Here is a 17,487-nt window from a genome sequence, read left to right as displayed (position 1 = left end):
CCTCCCCCTTGGCAGATTGCCCACGTGTTGCGTTGCCGTGTTCCATCAAACCAATCGTTCAATGATAAAAGAAAAATCATGTGTAATTGTGCTATTTAATTAAATTAATTAATTAATTTTTCGAAAAAAATTAAATATTTTATTATAAATAATAATGATAATGAGTATATTTAATAAAACATCAAGGAAATATTAATATTTTCATTACACTTTCGGCACTAAAAAAGACGTTTTACTATGCTCACTATGGATCCCGCTCCCTTGTAGACAATGATGAATCCATAATAGTTGCATTTTATTTTTGGGTCTATATGTCGTGAGGGCACTGAGAAGGCTTTTTTCTATCTATAACAGATTTGACAGGCCCTATAGTGGAGATGGATGAAGACTAACAGGTGCGGGACAATACCCGTTCAAGAGAGCGATCCCAGGAATCTTCCTGGGTTTGAACCCAAGTTCTCTAGCGATAAGGTTGTCAGATTTCTACGACTAGATTGAAGGACACTTAAAAGTAATTGATGTTATCACTCTCAAACCTTAATCATCGGCATTTAAAAATGGAAATATCAATAATTGAATAAATTGCATCCTTTATAATTTCAATAAAGGATGGAAACAGTTTAGTTAAAAAAAAAATTGTCCTTTGAAATAAAGGACGTCTGGCATCATTATTCAAAGTAGTAGGCTGATATATTGTAGAAACAAGATCATTTTATTGACCTCATACTCAAGTGTAATTTTTCGATTTTTAAAAGAACCATCATGTTTCAAAATTATTTTAAATTCAATATTGCCATACGAAAGAAATTCTAAAAAGTTTACTACATGTTCCTGATTCATTAGAAGTTTTAATGCACGAGGATTACAATGCCTCTGGGAGAACTTTGTATGGAAAATTGTTCCCTATTTAATTCTTTCTAGACTGCATAATATCAAAACACTTACTAAAACACCTTTTCTTGCAGCCGACGCTTTATTATAACGACTTTCAAACGTTTTCGATCTTATTAAAAGACCTTTCTCAAGAAAATAAAATTAACTAAGTAACAAAATAAACGACATAATCGTAAATCGAACGCTTAGTACGAATAACTGTTTTTTAAATCTTTCGAACTCGCTTATAATCCGTTGTACATGACGTCATTGTAACCGGAAATATATAAGATCGAAAACGTTTGAAAGTCGTTATAATAAAGCGTCGGCTGCAAGAAAAGGTGTTTTAGTAAGTGTTCCCTATTTAACACACGAAAAAAACCCGGAAAATTCAAGTAGCTAGCCAGTTCAGAGGTTTTGTGTACTCGACCATTGGTTGGCTTCCTCTAAGTTTGAAAGCAAGATGCAGCTACATGTAGTCTATTTTAGCGAATTCTCTGTTGAACAGATAAAGATATGACTTTCCGAAGATTTTTATTAGATCAATGGACGTTGCTTCTGGTGAAGAAATTAAGAAAAATAAATACTTGTGTGATCAACTCGACTTTCTAGTTTTTTTATACTATGGAAAATTTAGCTGATCAGACAAGGCTGTTCATATATGATCTTTAATGATAATAAAAATCACTCTTTTGTTATAAAAGCTAAATTTAGAGTTAAATAAAGTGCTACATTAACACTATGGCACTAAGTTCAAAATTTAAGCGCTAATAAACATAAAAAACCGCTTAAACTACGGCGAAATTTTTACACAGTGCACACAACATATAGCCGGATGGCTGAGCTGTTATAATGTCAGCCTACCTCTTTGGAGAACCCGGGCACGAATCCGAACGAGTTATAAAACCAGAAGCCTTTTTCGGGAGTAGGCAATCCCAGATATGTCGGGCCGACGCTCACCACCCACCGCCCCACTATGGGCTTAACCGAACGTACGATGAATTTGATAAAAAGGCCATTTTAGTGCCTGCAGGACTGAAAGAGTAAAAATTAAATTGCATACAACAACATTAGGCGTATCAGGCCCCTTGAAAGTTTCTGTGAATAGATCCGAACTCGAATCCAGACCTCTCAGGGAGCGGGTTTGACGCCTTTACAGCATTGACAACCTGCCAGTTTGTATAAATAAGTAATCACAGTACGAATTCCTTGCTTTTACTTTAATTTGTAAGCGAAGATTTAATCATTTCAAATGAACTAATAAAGAATATTAAAGAATTGAACTAAAAATATTAATTCAAATTTTCAAATGATCCAATCAGATGCAAGACTTTTAAATTTTAAATATTTAAATAAAAAAACACACACACACAAATTAAATTGCTTTTAATAACAAATATATACATAAAATAATATTTTATAAATAAATATAAAAAATTATAAAACATTTTTAAAACGGATTAATTTTTATATGTTTGAAATTACTGTATTAAGAAAAAGTGATAATAATAGATTTTAAATACATATCTGGCAACACTTTCTGTATGGTCACGTGTCAAACACGTTGTTGACTGGAAAAGTCGACATTTTTAACTTATGAACTATTTAAATTCAAAATAAGACTAAAATGGCCCGAGAAAGTCCAGAAAAGGCTGGGTAAATAATTATAAAATCGAATCTACATAAATTAATATTAAAAAATTTGTATTAAGTGAAAATGTGGTTTAGATTAACCAGAAGCTTTTTATGTAAAAATACAACAAAATTAACATTATATAAATTCTTTAAAAGGTGAGTTGGAAGCTTATCAATTTTATTATCCTTTTAAAGAATTTATATATATATAAAATATTCAATTAAATTGATGACTGAGATCTAAAGATCAAAACATGTATGGTAGAAGTTACTTGTAGTCCATTCATTTGTATATTTATATATAGTTCAATGACCTAATAGTAACTTCGGTATACCGTAACTTCTACCAAAATTATGTTAATTAAACTGTTGTTTTATTAATAATACATTTAGAAGTAAGATGTGAACTCTGAATGAGAGGTTTCTTACCTTACTTCCAGAATTGTAGACCCCTGTACGAGCAAAAAAGTCAAAGGAACCATACCCGTACAGGCTAGATATTTGCCTCCAAAGGTCAGAAGATCAGCTTTTACTATATACCAGTATAGTGTCTATTCTCCATGCTTTGCATGTATGCGTGAGTGATAGCCTGCGTGTGGACGAGTCTCCAAATCTCCCATATGACTGTATAACATCAAGTAACCAATGAACAGTCAAGTGGACTGCTCAAAGCCAGAATAGTTGTGTGGACTAAATAGCTAAATGCGGTAGTCTTGGCAGAGCGATGCGACTCCCGATTGCCTGCGATCTGAAAGTGGACCTATTTCGGGGATCCGTATTTTGCCAAGGGTTGCATGTAGAGGTGTGGTTTCTTTGACTTTATTGCTCCTATGGGTATGGTCTACAGCTCTGATAAGGTCCAACTGTCTTATTCAGAGGTGTAATTGTACACATTTGGATCTCAACATAATTAGAATTTTATCTATAATATTCTGTCACAAACTAAGTTATAATGTATGAAAATTGGTGAATATTTATTTAAGTTTCATAAATAACTTGAAGAAAATTGCAATAAATCAAAATTAGTGTTAAAAAGTGGTTTTTTTGCTTATTAATAATGTGAAATTAGGCTATGTGACTTTACCATCATTTTTACTCTATCATGTTTCATACATACGTACGTCAACAAAGGGGCTGTCCATAAATTATGTAACACAGATGTGAGTGGGTAATTAGGGGATGTTCACAAAACTAGATTCTTGACCCTTGGATAACAGTGATTTATTCTCGTTTCTGAAGTATCATATAGTGAATCATGTTTGTCATTGCTTTGTATGTTATACATGTAATTAAATAATGCAACAATTAGTATCCTCTGTTGAGCTGTTTTCTAATACTGGCACTCCAACTTGGTAATTTTATCTTGCGGCACTCTGCTTTTGTATTAGAATTAATGCACATTTCATACTTTTAATAATACTTGTAAGAAGCATTATGAAGCTGCTCGGCACTATATTCTCCAGCACTCTGGTTGAAAATCAGTGCCTTAGTTAAGGGGGTTGATCAGAGATATGCCTTATATAAATTTTAGTGGGGGAATGTAATTGACAGTATTAGAGAGCATTATAACAGGGATGGTAGTTGAAAAGGATAAAAATATAAAATAACATTATGTAACTTATGAGTAATTCAAATGTTCTGCATATTTTCTGCTTGCTTGCTTATTGACTGTAGTCTATAATATTTAACATTAGATCATGTATAGAATGAATGAAGCAATGTGAATCTTTGATATATTAAGAAATTAATATTTAAATATCATTTTAGTGAAGGTGATCAACCTTTATCCAAAAAAGCACTTAAAAAGCAGGCTAAAGAGGCCGAGAAAGCGGCAAGAAAAAGTGAAAGACAGGCTCAGAAGGTAAGTATTTTTTTATAATTTTTTTTTTAACCTTTCAATGTTTATAGACTGATGAATATTTCAGGAAGTCGTCGAAGAAGATGACTTTTCTAAAGATTTCTACGGGAAATTACCAATGATGCAATCTCATAATAAACCAAAGAAACTATTACATAAAATAAGTGAGTTAACAGCAGATTTGGCAGATCAGAAGCTATGGGTGAGAGGACGATTACATACAAGTCGAGCAAAAGGTAAAGTTTTGATGTTTGATTTTTATGGCCTTTCATTATATGTTATAAATGTTTATGGCCATTTTACATTGATCTTCATCAAGCATTAGCAAAAAACTGAATAAGATTTTTTAGAATGTAAATTTGTGCATACAAATTTGTGAATTATAGAAAAGGTGTGATTATATTGTAAACTTCCTGTTTGAGTTGTGTGTGTAATTTTAAATAACAATGTTTAAAGAAGTGAAATTATATGCTTTAATTAGAATAAATGTAAAGAAGCTAATTGAGGAAGGGATGATCAGTTGGTTGTGTCAAAATCATATATATTATGTGCTGGGTGATTTCTCACAACATGCCACAGGTTTGCGATTCTTACTCTAGATCACAGATTTGGATTTTGCTTTGGGTATACATGCTAATGTTTGTCAGATTTTAGTGAAGATTATTATAAAATACAAAGATTAACAAATTATACTGTCAAAACATGCTAAAACTTCAAACACTAAACTGGACTGTAATTCTATCTTCAACCACAGGATGTCTTTTATATAAATTGCTGTAAAAGTCCTGTATGAACATCATCATCATATACCTCATTATTTGAAATGCATTTCAGGTTTCAACTCTGTTAAGTCTTTGAATGGAAAAAACGTAACATTATTTTCTCTCGCTATCTCTTCTCATATCTAAAAGCCTTAGCAGTTATTATTTTATATTTAAACAATACAGTTATCATCTTATTGTATTAAACAGATCTAGCCACTGATTACTCAACTTAATTAATGCTTCTTTTAATGGCGGTGAAGTTTGAATAATGCACCTATGACAGTGATCAGATTTTACTACTGTTAATGGTGCTTTAATTAAGCTAAACAGTTAATTTGGAAGAATCTGTAATAATTTTAAAATTGATATTTTGTTTAGGTAAACAGTGTTTTTTCGTTCTCCGTCAACAACAGTATTCGGTGCAAGGACTTGTGGCGGTATCTGAGACCATCAGCAAGGCTATGGTCAAATTTGCCTCAATGTAAGTCTCTAATCAAGTTATAATAATTACACAAAATAATTTGCATGTAAATATATTTTTTTAATTAATTATATTATATATTGAACTGTCAAATGCATGTTTAGAATGCTATAAATTTTTATTGAAAGACAATCAGTAGCATGTATACTTCTTACTCCTCACAGGAGAGTCCACTTGAATTGGTGTCATGAACATCAGTCCTGGATCCAAGATTGGTGAGCCCATGTTATTTTCAGTGATGAGTCGAGATTTAGTCTAGACACTGACTCTCAATGAGTCTTCATATGGAAAGAACCTTGGATCCACTAACATCAGGGAGAGGGGGGTCTCATGGTTTGGGCAGGCATCATTTTGAATGGTCTTACATCTCTCCATATGTTTGAGGGAAGCTCTTTGACTGCTCAAAGATACAGGGATGAGATTCTTATGCCCTGTGTAAGACTTTTGAGGGGTACCATTGGTCTCCAATTTATTTTTATGGACAATAATACTTGTCTGCAAGGCAGTGCTGGTCAATGAATTATTTGAGAGTGGGGATATTTGGAGGATGATTTGGCTAGCCAGATCTGACCTGAATCCAATAGAGCATGTCTGGGATGGCCTAGGGTGCTCATTGGATCTTGTACTCTTCTAGAACACTCCCTGGAGCTAACAATTGCTCTACTGGAGGAGCAAGATTTACTGCCACAAGACCTCTTCTACAGCTTGGTATTCAGTATATAAGCTTATTGTGAGAGTTGTATAGTAGTTAGAGATGACCATACTCCCTATTGAACCTCTATTTTTTAGAGATTGGCTGCCTCAGTTTTGCATATATTTAGTATAATTTTTACATTTTGTATTTTTCTTATTTTTTTATTCAGTAAGGCTAGGTTGATTACTTATTGAATAAACTATCTGTGTACCAAATTTTATAAATTTTAATAAAGTATTTGGTAAAAAATTATAAATTTTGTGTTTGTTTACTTAATTTTGGACACCACTTTATTTTAAAGCAATTTGCCCAATCTGTTAACAAGAAAATAACTTGCTTTTTATTTTAAAATTCAAAATTAGGATTACTAAAGAATCTATAGTTGATGTGGAAGGATATATTCGTGTCGTTCCTCAGAAAATTGAAAGTTGTAGTCAGCAAGATGTCGAACTTCATGCAGTCCAAGTATATATAAACTTACTTTATTCTATTTATTATATATGTTCTTAAATTTTACATTGAATAATAATATCAGTTAGAATTATTAGAAATGTCTGATTGGTTTATTTGTTTCTACTTCTAGTTATTTGTTATAAGTGCTGCTGAAGCTCGCCTCCCTCTCCAGATAGAAGATGCTGCCAGACCAGAAAATCTTGATGTATGTCTTATTTTTTTTATACTTTAAACAACATAATTCCAACAAATATGTTTTGTGATTGATGATAAATGTTTGTAAACAGGATCCTGAAGGATTAAAAATTCACGTCAACCAAGACACTCGATTAGACAATCGCGTGCTTGATCTCCGAACACCTGCCAACCAAGCTATTTATCGTTTGCAAGGTGGTGTTTGTGAGTTGTTTCGAGATGCATTGAAAAGAAGACACTTTACCGAGATACACACACCAAAGATAATTTCTGGTAATGTCTAAATGCTTGATTATTTTTGTAATATATAAAGGCAGTTCCACGCATTCTGTATTTGCCAAGTGCTGATGAGCAAACATTTTGTCAATACAACATAGTGTGGATGATTTACTCATGAATAATATTCAGTATTCAGTGTTTCCCATGCCTTGTCGGTACATTGTATCAAATCAAAGGAAGACAAACAGGCAATTATTCAACAATTGGCAAATACTAAATGTGTGCTGTGGAGCCTTCTTAGATTGATGCTTTTTCATTTAATTTTACCTACAGCTGCAAGCGAAGGTGGAGCAAATGTTTTTGAAGTTTCGTATTTCAAAGGTAGTGCATATCTTGCACAGTCTCCACAATTATATAAACAAATGGCAATTGCAGCAGATTTCGACAGAGTTTTTACTATCGGAGCCGGTGAGAGTCTGGAAAATTTTGTTTAATATGTCAATGTATTAAAATATCTCTAATTTTACTAAAACTTTATTTAGTATTTAGAGCAGAAGATTCAAACACTCATCGGCATTTGTGCGAATTCGTCGGTCTCGATTTAGAAATGGCTTTCAACTATCACTATCATGAAGTTATTAATGTTATCGGTGAAATGTTTGTTGAGATGTTTAAAGGTTTGCAAACCAAGTAAGAATATTCAGCAACATAAATAGTTAAGAATATACAGAAAATTTTATTTTAAATATTTTATTCCAACAGATATGCTGATGAAATTAAAACAATCTATAAACAGTATCCTGCTGAACCTTTTAAATTCCTTGAGCCAAGGTGAGAAGAATTTTTATAAGCATTTCTAATGATTAATGAAAATTTAACATTTAATAATTTATATTTAGTCTGAGGCTTGAATTTCCTGAGGCTGTTGCAATGTTAAAAGAAGCCGGAGTAGAAATGGACGAAGAAGAAGATCTTAGTACACCAAATGAAAAATTACTTGGGAAGTTAGTGAAAGCTAAAGTGAGTTTATCAAAATTATATTGTTAACACATAAATATTTTAAATTTTTTGCACAATTTTCTTTGTATGTCTTAAATTTGTAATTTATTCTGTTGAACAGATACCACACAGTAAGTTATCAAGAATATATATATGTAAATTGGCATTCTACAAAGGTCAGATAATGAACTGACACTCACTGAAAAATTATGTCGATTCTAATAAATTCAAATAAAAACTTATGTTCATGATCATGCAAACATCCTTTTTAATTAATGGATTCCCCATAGAATGTCAGCCTACCATTGTAGGGTTAAAAATGTAGGTTTACACATCTTTGTTCAGATTCTCAAGATGGATGTATAATCTGGAAGTGTTAATGTTTTTTACATTTTTCTCTGAAGAAAAACATTTGCGTCATATTGAAAAATTCACTTGATGTGATACACTTGAAATGATAATATCTAAGTGATAAACATAACTAAAAGTATAGCAGTTATGGTAATGCTTACTGACATAAGATGATAAACATAATTAAAAGTGTCAGATCCGAATTTTATATTAACCACTCAGCAGTAAGCTGAATGGTTAATATAAGGGCGATCATGTGGCAGTGGTGAGGGATGACTATAGATGCCAAACTATATTGCGAAGTATTGCCAAAAACTAGCCTAAAACTACTGCAAAAAAAATTTCACACAAAAAATGAATCATGTAACAATAAAAAAAAAGACTTTTCTTTACTAGACATAACTGTTTACAAAATCTTTTTTTGAAACAGTAATGAGAAAAAACATGTGGAAAAATACTAAAAATTTTGCACGTTTATTCTCCATTACTGGAGGTGGAACCATACCCAACTAGTCCACTGTTGAAAGGTTAATCTATACTAATATTATAAAGAGGAAATGTTTGTATGTATGTATGTTAGTTTGTATGCAGCAGGTAATCTCCGAAACTACTCATCCGATTTCAAAAATTCTTTCACCAATATTTAGAATGGAACTTCAGGATAGAAACAGGCTATATATTATTCCGTTAAACATGGGGGATGGACAGTTCTTTACGGTAAGCCTTACGGAAAAGGTTACCATAAAGAACTCTGCTTCTATTTATACCATTTTAGATGCAGTTTTTTCCGTTTTTGATTGCGTTTTAATAGGGTACGTCAACAGAATGTACACTAAGAAGGGATTTTCCGAAAAATTTTTCCCCACTGGGGAAGTGTTATACATTTATAATAGATACATTTTGAGCCACAACAAGGCGTGGCAGGATCTGCTAGTTTACTAATAAAAACAAAGAAGGAATTATTCAGATGAATTTTTTAAAGTAGATTTTCTCTCATTTTGAGAAGTTTTCTAAGATAATTTGGATACTACTACTAAAAGAGTAGAAGAGAAACAAGACAAAAATTAGAAGAGACGGGGGAAGGAAGGATATATAGAGAGAGCTGTGTGTGCAAATGTAAATTCCTTGCAAGAGTTGTTTTCACTTCCATAAAGTGTACAAAATTACTGCTAGATATGTTGCTTAATGCCTTATGGCAGCATTGTTTTATTAGTGGCACTCTTGACTTGGTAATCTTTATCTTGTGGCTCTTATCAATGCAGTTAGTGTGTGTTTCGTCCTTTAGATATGTAAGTAGTGTTATGGCACTACTCAGCACTATTTTGCAACATCCTGCTTGAAAGGTACAGTGATACCTTGGTTTTCGTCGATAATCTGTCCAAAAACAATCTGCGAAATCTGAAACCAATGAAAACCAAGGCAATCATTTCCATATGAATCAATGTAAATCCAATTAATTTGTTCTAGACACTCCAAAATACATACCAAAACACATTTTATGGAGAATAGATACTGTGTTTAATACTAAAAATAATAAGAAATTAATATAAAAACTAATGTAAAGAATAATGAACATTTAACATGGCATTCGAAGGACTACTGGCTCTGGAAACTTTCTTTGGTTCCATGGTGAAAGGAAAGCAATGGAATTGTTTGGCTAGATGCACAGGGTAAGGCTCACACAATGAGAAACAATGCCAAACTGAGCAGGAAAATGCATGGGTCGTCCTATGTTTTCACAAAATTAGCAGGAGGTCACATGGGCACACTGACGAAATCCAAGAGAAATTTTTCGCAAAAAAAATCAATAATAACTGAAGGCAACGAAAACTCAGATATTACTGTACTGCCTTATTGCGTAGTTATACAGAGTAAGTGTCACCTAACAACTACCAGGAGTGCAGTCAATAGTGGTTTTACCTCAACACACTATTAACATACTATTAATACTGTATTTAACAACTAGAACAATGATGATACCTTGTGTTTTATATAAATACTAGCAGACCCCGCCACGCATTGTTGTGGCTCAAAATGTATCTATTATAAATGTATAACACTTCCCCCGTGGGGGAAAATTTTTAGAAAAATTTTTTATTAGTGTACATTCTCTTGAAGTACCCTATTAAAACGCAATCAAAAACGCAAAAAACCGCATTTAAAATAGTATAAATAGAAGCAGAGTTCTTTACGGTAAGCCTTAATTCCGTCGCTTACCGTAAAGAACTGTCCATCTCCCATGTTTAATGGAATAATATACAGTCTATGTCCACCCTGAAGTTCCATTCTAAATATTGGTGAAAGAATTTTTGAAATCGGATGAGTAGTTTCGGAGATTACCTGCTGCATACAAACTAACATACATACAAACATTACCTCTTTATAATATTAGTATAGATATATTTGTGGGATCACTTGGGATTTAGTGGTTTAAATTTATGAACAGTTAGTAATTACTATGTTAAAATGCAATATATAAAGAAAAAAAGATACTTGCATAATATTGGCTGAACCATTTTTATTTGAATTAATTTTATTATTAGAAGAGAATAGTTTTTTTTTTTAGAATACGCTTTAATTAATTAGAGTGTACACATTTTTTTGTGTGTAGTTTTGGCTGATCTAATCTTTGTATAAGGGAAAACCCACAGATAAACTATAATTAAACATCAAAACTATATTTGTCAGTTAGTTTTGATGTTTAATTACAGTTTATCTGTTTGACAAAGGAAATATTAAATTAAAGCACATTGTTCATGTTGTAGCAGGTTATTTAATAATTATTTAACTTAATGCCAAATGATTATCAGATTACATTGGACTACAATAACACTACTAATTATTAATTAAATGTCAAATAATTAGGCCTGAGGTAGGCATTAGGCACCACCTCTTGATAAATTTAATAATTATAATTAATACTTAATAATTGATTTAGAAAAATAGGACATGAACTCATAACTTCTACTTTTACAAACACATTGCCAGTTATGCTACCTGGACCTCTGTCTGATCTTCGCTTCCAGAACTATTAAATTAGCTATAACCATATTAATAATTAAATTATTCCAGAACTAGCTATATTAAATTAGCTATAACCATACTGGTTCCTCACTGGTTAGATCTACCAAATTAATTATTTAATATTAATTTAAGTAAAAATAAATTTAAAACTCACACCAATGTTTGTATAACTTATGGATACAAATTCACTGAGTTCATCATTAATAAAGTTCCTTTAGTATTAACACAAGCACTTTCGACGAATGTATAATCGACGTCTTCAGGTGAAAAGAACAAATTTTAACAAGACAAATGTGCAGGATGTTCCAAAAGAACAGAATATTTAAATTCAAACAGGCATCCAGAAGTTCCGTTAAGAACATGCAAATAATTTTTGATATGTTCGAATTTTTATATTTTATGATGCTAGTGGCGCATGCGTGGAAATGCTACCGCGTTGGTGATACGATGTTAGGTGCGTTATAAATTGGAACATATCAAAAATTATTTGCACGTTCTTAACGGAACTTCTGGACACCTGTTTGAATTTAAATATTCTGTTCTTTTGGAACATCCTGCACATTTGTCTTGTTAAAATTTGTTCTTTTCATCTGAAGACGACGATTATACATTCGTCGAAAGTGCTTGCGTTAATACTAAAGGAACTTTATTAACGCTGAACTCAGTGAATTTGTATCCATAAGTAATATTAATTTAATTAAAATTATTAAATTTATCAAGAGATGGCACCTAAAACTGACCTCTAGGCCAAATTACTTGACTGTTAATTAATAATTAGTAGCATTATTGTAGTCCAATGTAATCTGGCAGTCATTTGGCATTAAACCAAAAATTGGATTATTGGATATTTATATTTGTGCATATTTAACTACTTGCCACTGTAAGAGATTCCATTTCTTGTATATAAGAATCAGTTCCATTATGAATTAGGCCTATCATATAGCTTATGATACATGTAAGGTTATTACAGATGGCTCTGTGTGTGTTCCTTGTTACATGTGATAGCCTCTTCATAGTGTGTCTCCTTGGATGGTTGTAATTGCAGCAGTAATGTGGTCTCTGAGCCCTGCCAAAGATATGGGTGATGGTGGCATTTGAACTGTGTTTTATACATATTCTGACAGAAAAAAAAAATCACATTGGGTGAGGTTCGGAGATCTGGGAGGTATCTGTACAGCATTAAGTCGTCATTACTTCAATGCCCAATTCAGTGGTATGAGACTTCTGCATTCAGGTATATGCACCTCCATCCTGCTGAAAGACAGTCATCAGAAATGCCTTATGCTGCATAGCCACAATTTTGTCAACATGTGTCATGCTGCCACCTGGTCTGTTGCAAGGAAATCTTCACACATGTATTTCAAATTTAGAGAGTTGCTTTTTCATTTCATGTCTGGCATGGATGACCCAGCTCGATACTTTGGGAGTTAAAGAAATTTAATATCCAATGATTCATTTGTAATAACTCATATATTAGTGTCTTGTATTAAAAAATACAGTTCTATTTCTTTGTTGGTCCTTTGATCATAAATCTTTATAACAGCAATTCTACAGTTTATACAAAACAGACTCCATCCTATGGGACACAATTGCGATGCATATACATATCAATACTCATGAGTGGAAAGAGAGCATTCAGTTAATCGTCACTCACACATATATTCAATAACTTATCTTAATAAGGAGAACCATTTGCCTATGTATAGGCTTGAATCATCCTGTACAATTGTTCACCTTAAAGCACTTCTAGAAATTTGTAGTTTATAAACATATCTGTTTAAAAAGTTAACTGAATTTTTTAAATTTTAAATAAATATATTAATTGTTTAATCATTTATACCTTTAGTACGATACTGACTTTTACATTCTGGACAAATATCCATTGAAAGTTCGACCCTTCTACACGATGCCAGATCCTCACAATGCCGTAAGTGTGCAATTAACATTTCACATTTAAAAAAAATTTTTTCTTAAGTGAAATAACATTCAGTAATTCATTCAAATGACTTTTAGAAATCATCAAATTCATATGATATGTTTATGAGAGGTGAAGAAATATTATCTGGTGCTCAGCGAATTCATGATCCTGATTTTCTAACCATGCGAGCGACTGAACATGGCATAAGTAAGTGGATTTTAAACTAATTTTTGTTATTATGGCTACAGATATGTAACTTTTTTTCTATTTTAATTAGATTTAGAGAAAATTAAAGCCTACATTGACTCGTTTAAATATGGATGTCCACCTCATGCTGGAGGAGGAATTGGTAATATTTAAAACCGATAGAGATGATTATTCTAAATTTTTTTGGAAAAATACGTGACATTTCTTGTATTTCAGGGCTAGAACGAGTTACAATGCTGTTCTTGGGCCTGGACAATGTTAGAAAGACTTCAATGTTCCCAAGAGATCCAAAGAGGCTCACTCCATAATTGATATTTCAATTTGCATTGTGATACAATTAAACGCTTGTAGATTTGAATAAGCTTGATTTTTTAAGCTACGGAATGAAGTAGATGTCTATAGTATGATAGAATTAAAAATTTGCAAGTTTGTGATGAGAAAACAATTTTATTATTTAATACTTTTAAGATTTATATTAAATATTAAGCATTTTCTTTTACATAAATGATTCATTATAAACTTTATCAACCTTTAATCAGTTCTTACGATAATTTCAACATATAATAGTATTGGAAGCAAGGATTCAGCTTGAATATTTGTTAATATTTAAGTCTGAATATTTAATTTCAGATACTATTACAATCATTGGGTTGACTGAAATCTTCAGATCTGTAATTAAAATTCCTGATAAATCAAACTGTAATTTAATTTATATCAATGGTGGCTTATGAGCCACATGCAACTCAAGTTCCATGTGGCTCAGATGCTGGTAGTGCAGTTTGGTAAAATATCAGATCATTTTATTATTTAAATGTCTACTAGTACAGATTGTATTACTAAGACTTATTACACTGGTGTCCAAGTCCTGCAAAATGAGGAAACTTACCTAGAGAAAAAAGGAAAAATATTATTGGCCTGATTTACCTGTACACAATTTACACACTTTGTGTTTTGCACCATTCGGTCCCTCATCAGCAGGTTTACTGCCACCATGTGCTAAAAACAAGATTTAAAAAAGGGTTACAATAATGCTATAATAATTCACGGTACAATAATAAATATTAAAATGACTTACATTATTTTGGTCTCTAATAACATTGAAATATAAAAATAACAACATAAAAATCTGTTTTATGTGTCTGATCCTGTATATATAACACAATAATTTTAAAACATTCATATTTAAAAAATGGGGTTGTGAAAACATTTTCCTAAAACCAACATATCCATTTCTAAGTACGTTTCCTCTATAAATGTGTCAACCATGTCGATAATACTGTCTTAGGATTGGTGGATTTCTCTTCCCGTTGTTAATTCCATTGCCTTTTATAATTATTGTTTTCTTTTCTCTTTATTTTAACTATATTTAAATATATTTCGCATCCATTTGTATTGCAGTGTTCAGCCACTGCTGAATTTGCATAATTACCTTTAATAGCACGAATGTGTTCCTTTATAGGTATTTTCAATTTTCTTTTTGTTTCTCCTATATATGTTTTTCTTTGTCTACAATTGCAATCAAATGAGTATACTACATCTTTTTCTTCTGTTATTTCCTGTTTTTTATTACTTCTATAATATAAATATTTTTTGGTTGAGTTCATTTTTTCTAGTAAATTTATTTTATTAGCTAATATTTTCTTAACCATTTTAAAAAATTTAGGTATATTCATTAATTTCACAAAGTATTCATCTTTATCAAATAGTTTTTTCCCCTTGTATACATTATTATTTGATAAAGATAAATATTGGGCCATATGTGGTCACATACGTGGGCAACATATGGTGCGACAATTTCTCAAAGGAGAGATGCTTCACAGGTGTATTTTTTATGGGAAATTGGTCCTTAAGTGTTTAGATTGAAGAAGAAAACCTGCTCATTAGTGAGGTGCAAACCTATGAGCAATTATCAGTGTTCAATTGTTTATCCACTCAGCTACTGGTGGACACAGGCAATTCTGCCAAGAGGGTCTGTCTTGTTGGCAGATCCTCATGTTACATTGCATTACGTCACCAAAAATGATTACGTATTTTTTTGCATAAATCCTTAATGCTCAATCTATATGTATATAATCGAGACAAGTTAATGATGGTGATGATGATAATAATAATAAGTGCAGAGCCCAAACGGTTAGGAGTTGAAAGTTGAAATTTGGTACACAGTTAGGGTACGTTATGAGAACGCACACTAAGAAGGGATTTTTCGAAATTCCTCCCCACGGGGGAGAGGACAGGATTAAGGCTTAACACTTCCATCAACAATGGAAGTGTTAGTAACAATGGAATTGTTAAGAGAAAGCAACGTGCAAGATGCAGATGCAGTTTTTTTCGTTTTTGCGGGAAATCGAACATATTTTTAGAACCATCTAAAAATTCTCTAATTAGTCTGGAAACAAGGGGACCCAATTCTTGCATTCTGTGAAATCGAACATATTTTTAGACCCATCTAAAAATTCTCTAATTAGTCTGGAAACAAGGGGACCCAATTCTTGCATTCTGTGAAAATAGGTGAGGTTAACTATAACGTAATAATGTTAATCTTCCTTATCATTACTTTTGTCCGAGCAACACCGGGCCTACCTGCTAGTATTTTTATAATTTAGCACACTGTTTGTGTTTCTTCAAAATAGAGTCTAATCCAAACTATTCTGACAAGGAAAGGACGTTTCAGAGACAAAGGTGATAAACCTTATCTCTCGAGAGACCTTAAATAGGTGTGTTGACGCACAAAAGTCAGGTGTCGTGGCCAACACAAAAAGATATTTTGCCGAGAAAATGCGGACAAACATTAATTTTTCGCACCAAAATTATTTAGTGCTTACAATTGTTCGTCTGCTTTAGTTTTTGGTACCGAGTTTTCGGGAGTGGTCCGTCCAGATATGTCAGGTCCCGTCCTTCACCACCCAGCCGCCCCATTATGAGCCTGGCCGAACTCATAATGGGCTTGCTAAAATGGAGCCATTTTAGTGCCCACAGGGCAGAAAGAGTTTTTTAAAAAAATAGTATGCATCCTGTGGTTACATAGTACATAGTGGTTTTTTCTATGAATTTCTCAAAAATAAATAGTTAAACTGCAGGCTTTGTAGTACAGTAGAGCATCGATTATCCAACTCCCGATTAACCATCACATCGGTTAACCGACCGTTCTAGTCGGCAAATTTCAAATGTCCACTAGTGATGTGGCGCTACAATATTTGGCTATGTCTTGGCTACTTTAATATTATTTTTGTTAAATTTTTGCGTGTTTTAGCTGGCAACACTGACTCGACCATTGAAGGGAGGCCAGTATTTAAACAAGACTTAATTTTCTAATTATGAATGGTTTTGTTTTGTGAGCAATAAAATAATTTAAAAATAATTTTTAACGATACAATAGCGACAATTATTATTTTAAAAAAAATTTGTTAGGCTTAACATAGATGAAAATTCAACGCGAAGTTGGTTAATAGCGATATACTAATATACTAATTAAATACTATTAATATACTATACTAATAATGTATTTTTTTAATTCTTTTCGGTTATCCGATTTTTTCAGTTATCCGACCAACCTGAGTCCCCAATTGAGTCGGATAATCAATGCTCTACTGTATTTCTCAACTGATGTGTTCTGAAGCGATTCCTACAGCAGTTTTCAAGTTTATGATTCTTTTTAGAGAAATTTTACGAAAAACAATACCTTAATAACCACCTGCAATAAATTCTCTTGCAGCGTGAGAGCGTTGTTCTCTAGATTGTCGCACAAGAAAATCGCGATTCAGTAAAATAACAATGTAGCATAATTATAACTCTACAACAATCCTATGCGTTTTATCT

The 17,487-nt window shown here is 32.2% G+C and overlaps 1 protein-coding gene across 3 annotated transcripts; it reads left to right on the top strand.

Moving 5' to 3' along the window:
* Positions 1 to 969: 969 nt before the first annotated feature.
* On the top strand, positions 970 to 14,113 carry LOC111627592 (aspartate--tRNA ligase, cytoplasmic-like). 3 transcript variants are annotated; one of them, XM_023371196.1, is made up of 15 exons: positions 970 to 1,222; positions 4,276 to 4,369; positions 4,434 to 4,602; positions 5,509 to 5,611; positions 6,668 to 6,770; positions 6,889 to 6,963; positions 7,046 to 7,226; positions 7,506 to 7,640; positions 7,715 to 7,862; positions 7,935 to 8,003; positions 8,072 to 8,192; positions 13,393 to 13,473; positions 13,560 to 13,671; positions 13,742 to 13,813; positions 13,888 to 13,979. In XM_023371196.1, the coding sequence occupies exons 3-15, from the start codon at positions 4,485 to 4,487 to the stop codon at positions 13,977 to 13,979; spliced, it is 1,410 nt and encodes a 469-aa protein (XP_023226964.1). In that variant the 5' UTR covers positions 970 to 1,222; positions 4,276 to 4,369; positions 4,434 to 4,484. The 3 variants fall into 3 exon arrangements, with proteins under 3 accessions (XP_023226964.1, XP_023226955.1, XP_023226951.1); XM_023371187.1 differs by lacking the exon at positions 970 to 1,222 and adding an exon at positions 2,401 to 2,529; XM_023371183.1 differs by lacking the exon at positions 970 to 1,222 and adding an exon at positions 2,539 to 2,664 and having other exon boundaries at positions 13,888 to 14,113.
* The last annotated feature ends 3,374 nt before the right edge of the window (positions 14,114 to 17,487 follow it).

Source organism: Centruroides sculpturatus, unplaced genomic scaffold (assembly GCF_000671375.1).
Source record: "Centruroides sculpturatus isolate CEXI.00-Female unplaced genomic scaffold, Cexi_2.0 scaffold1, whole genome shotgun sequence".
Classification (NCBI taxonomy): Eukaryota; Metazoa; Arthropoda; class Arachnida; order Scorpiones; family Buthidae; genus Centruroides; species Centruroides sculpturatus.
Note: the sequence above shows the minus strand (reverse complement) of the source record. Positions and strands in the feature narration are given on the sequence as shown.

Coding starts and splice junctions, on each gene's coding strand:
- LOC111627592 (XM_023371183.1), top strand. CDS start 2,591: ATGTGGTTTAGATTAACCAGAAGCTTTTTATGTAAAAATACAACAAAA. Junction 5,612..6,667: donor ATGGTCAAATTTGCCTCAAT/GTAAGTCTCTAA, acceptor ATTCAAAATTAG/GATTACTAAAGAATCTATAG. Junction 8,193..13,392: donor GGAAGTTAGTGAAAGCTAAA/GTGAGTTTATCA, acceptor TTATACCTTTAG/TACGATACTGACTTTTACAT.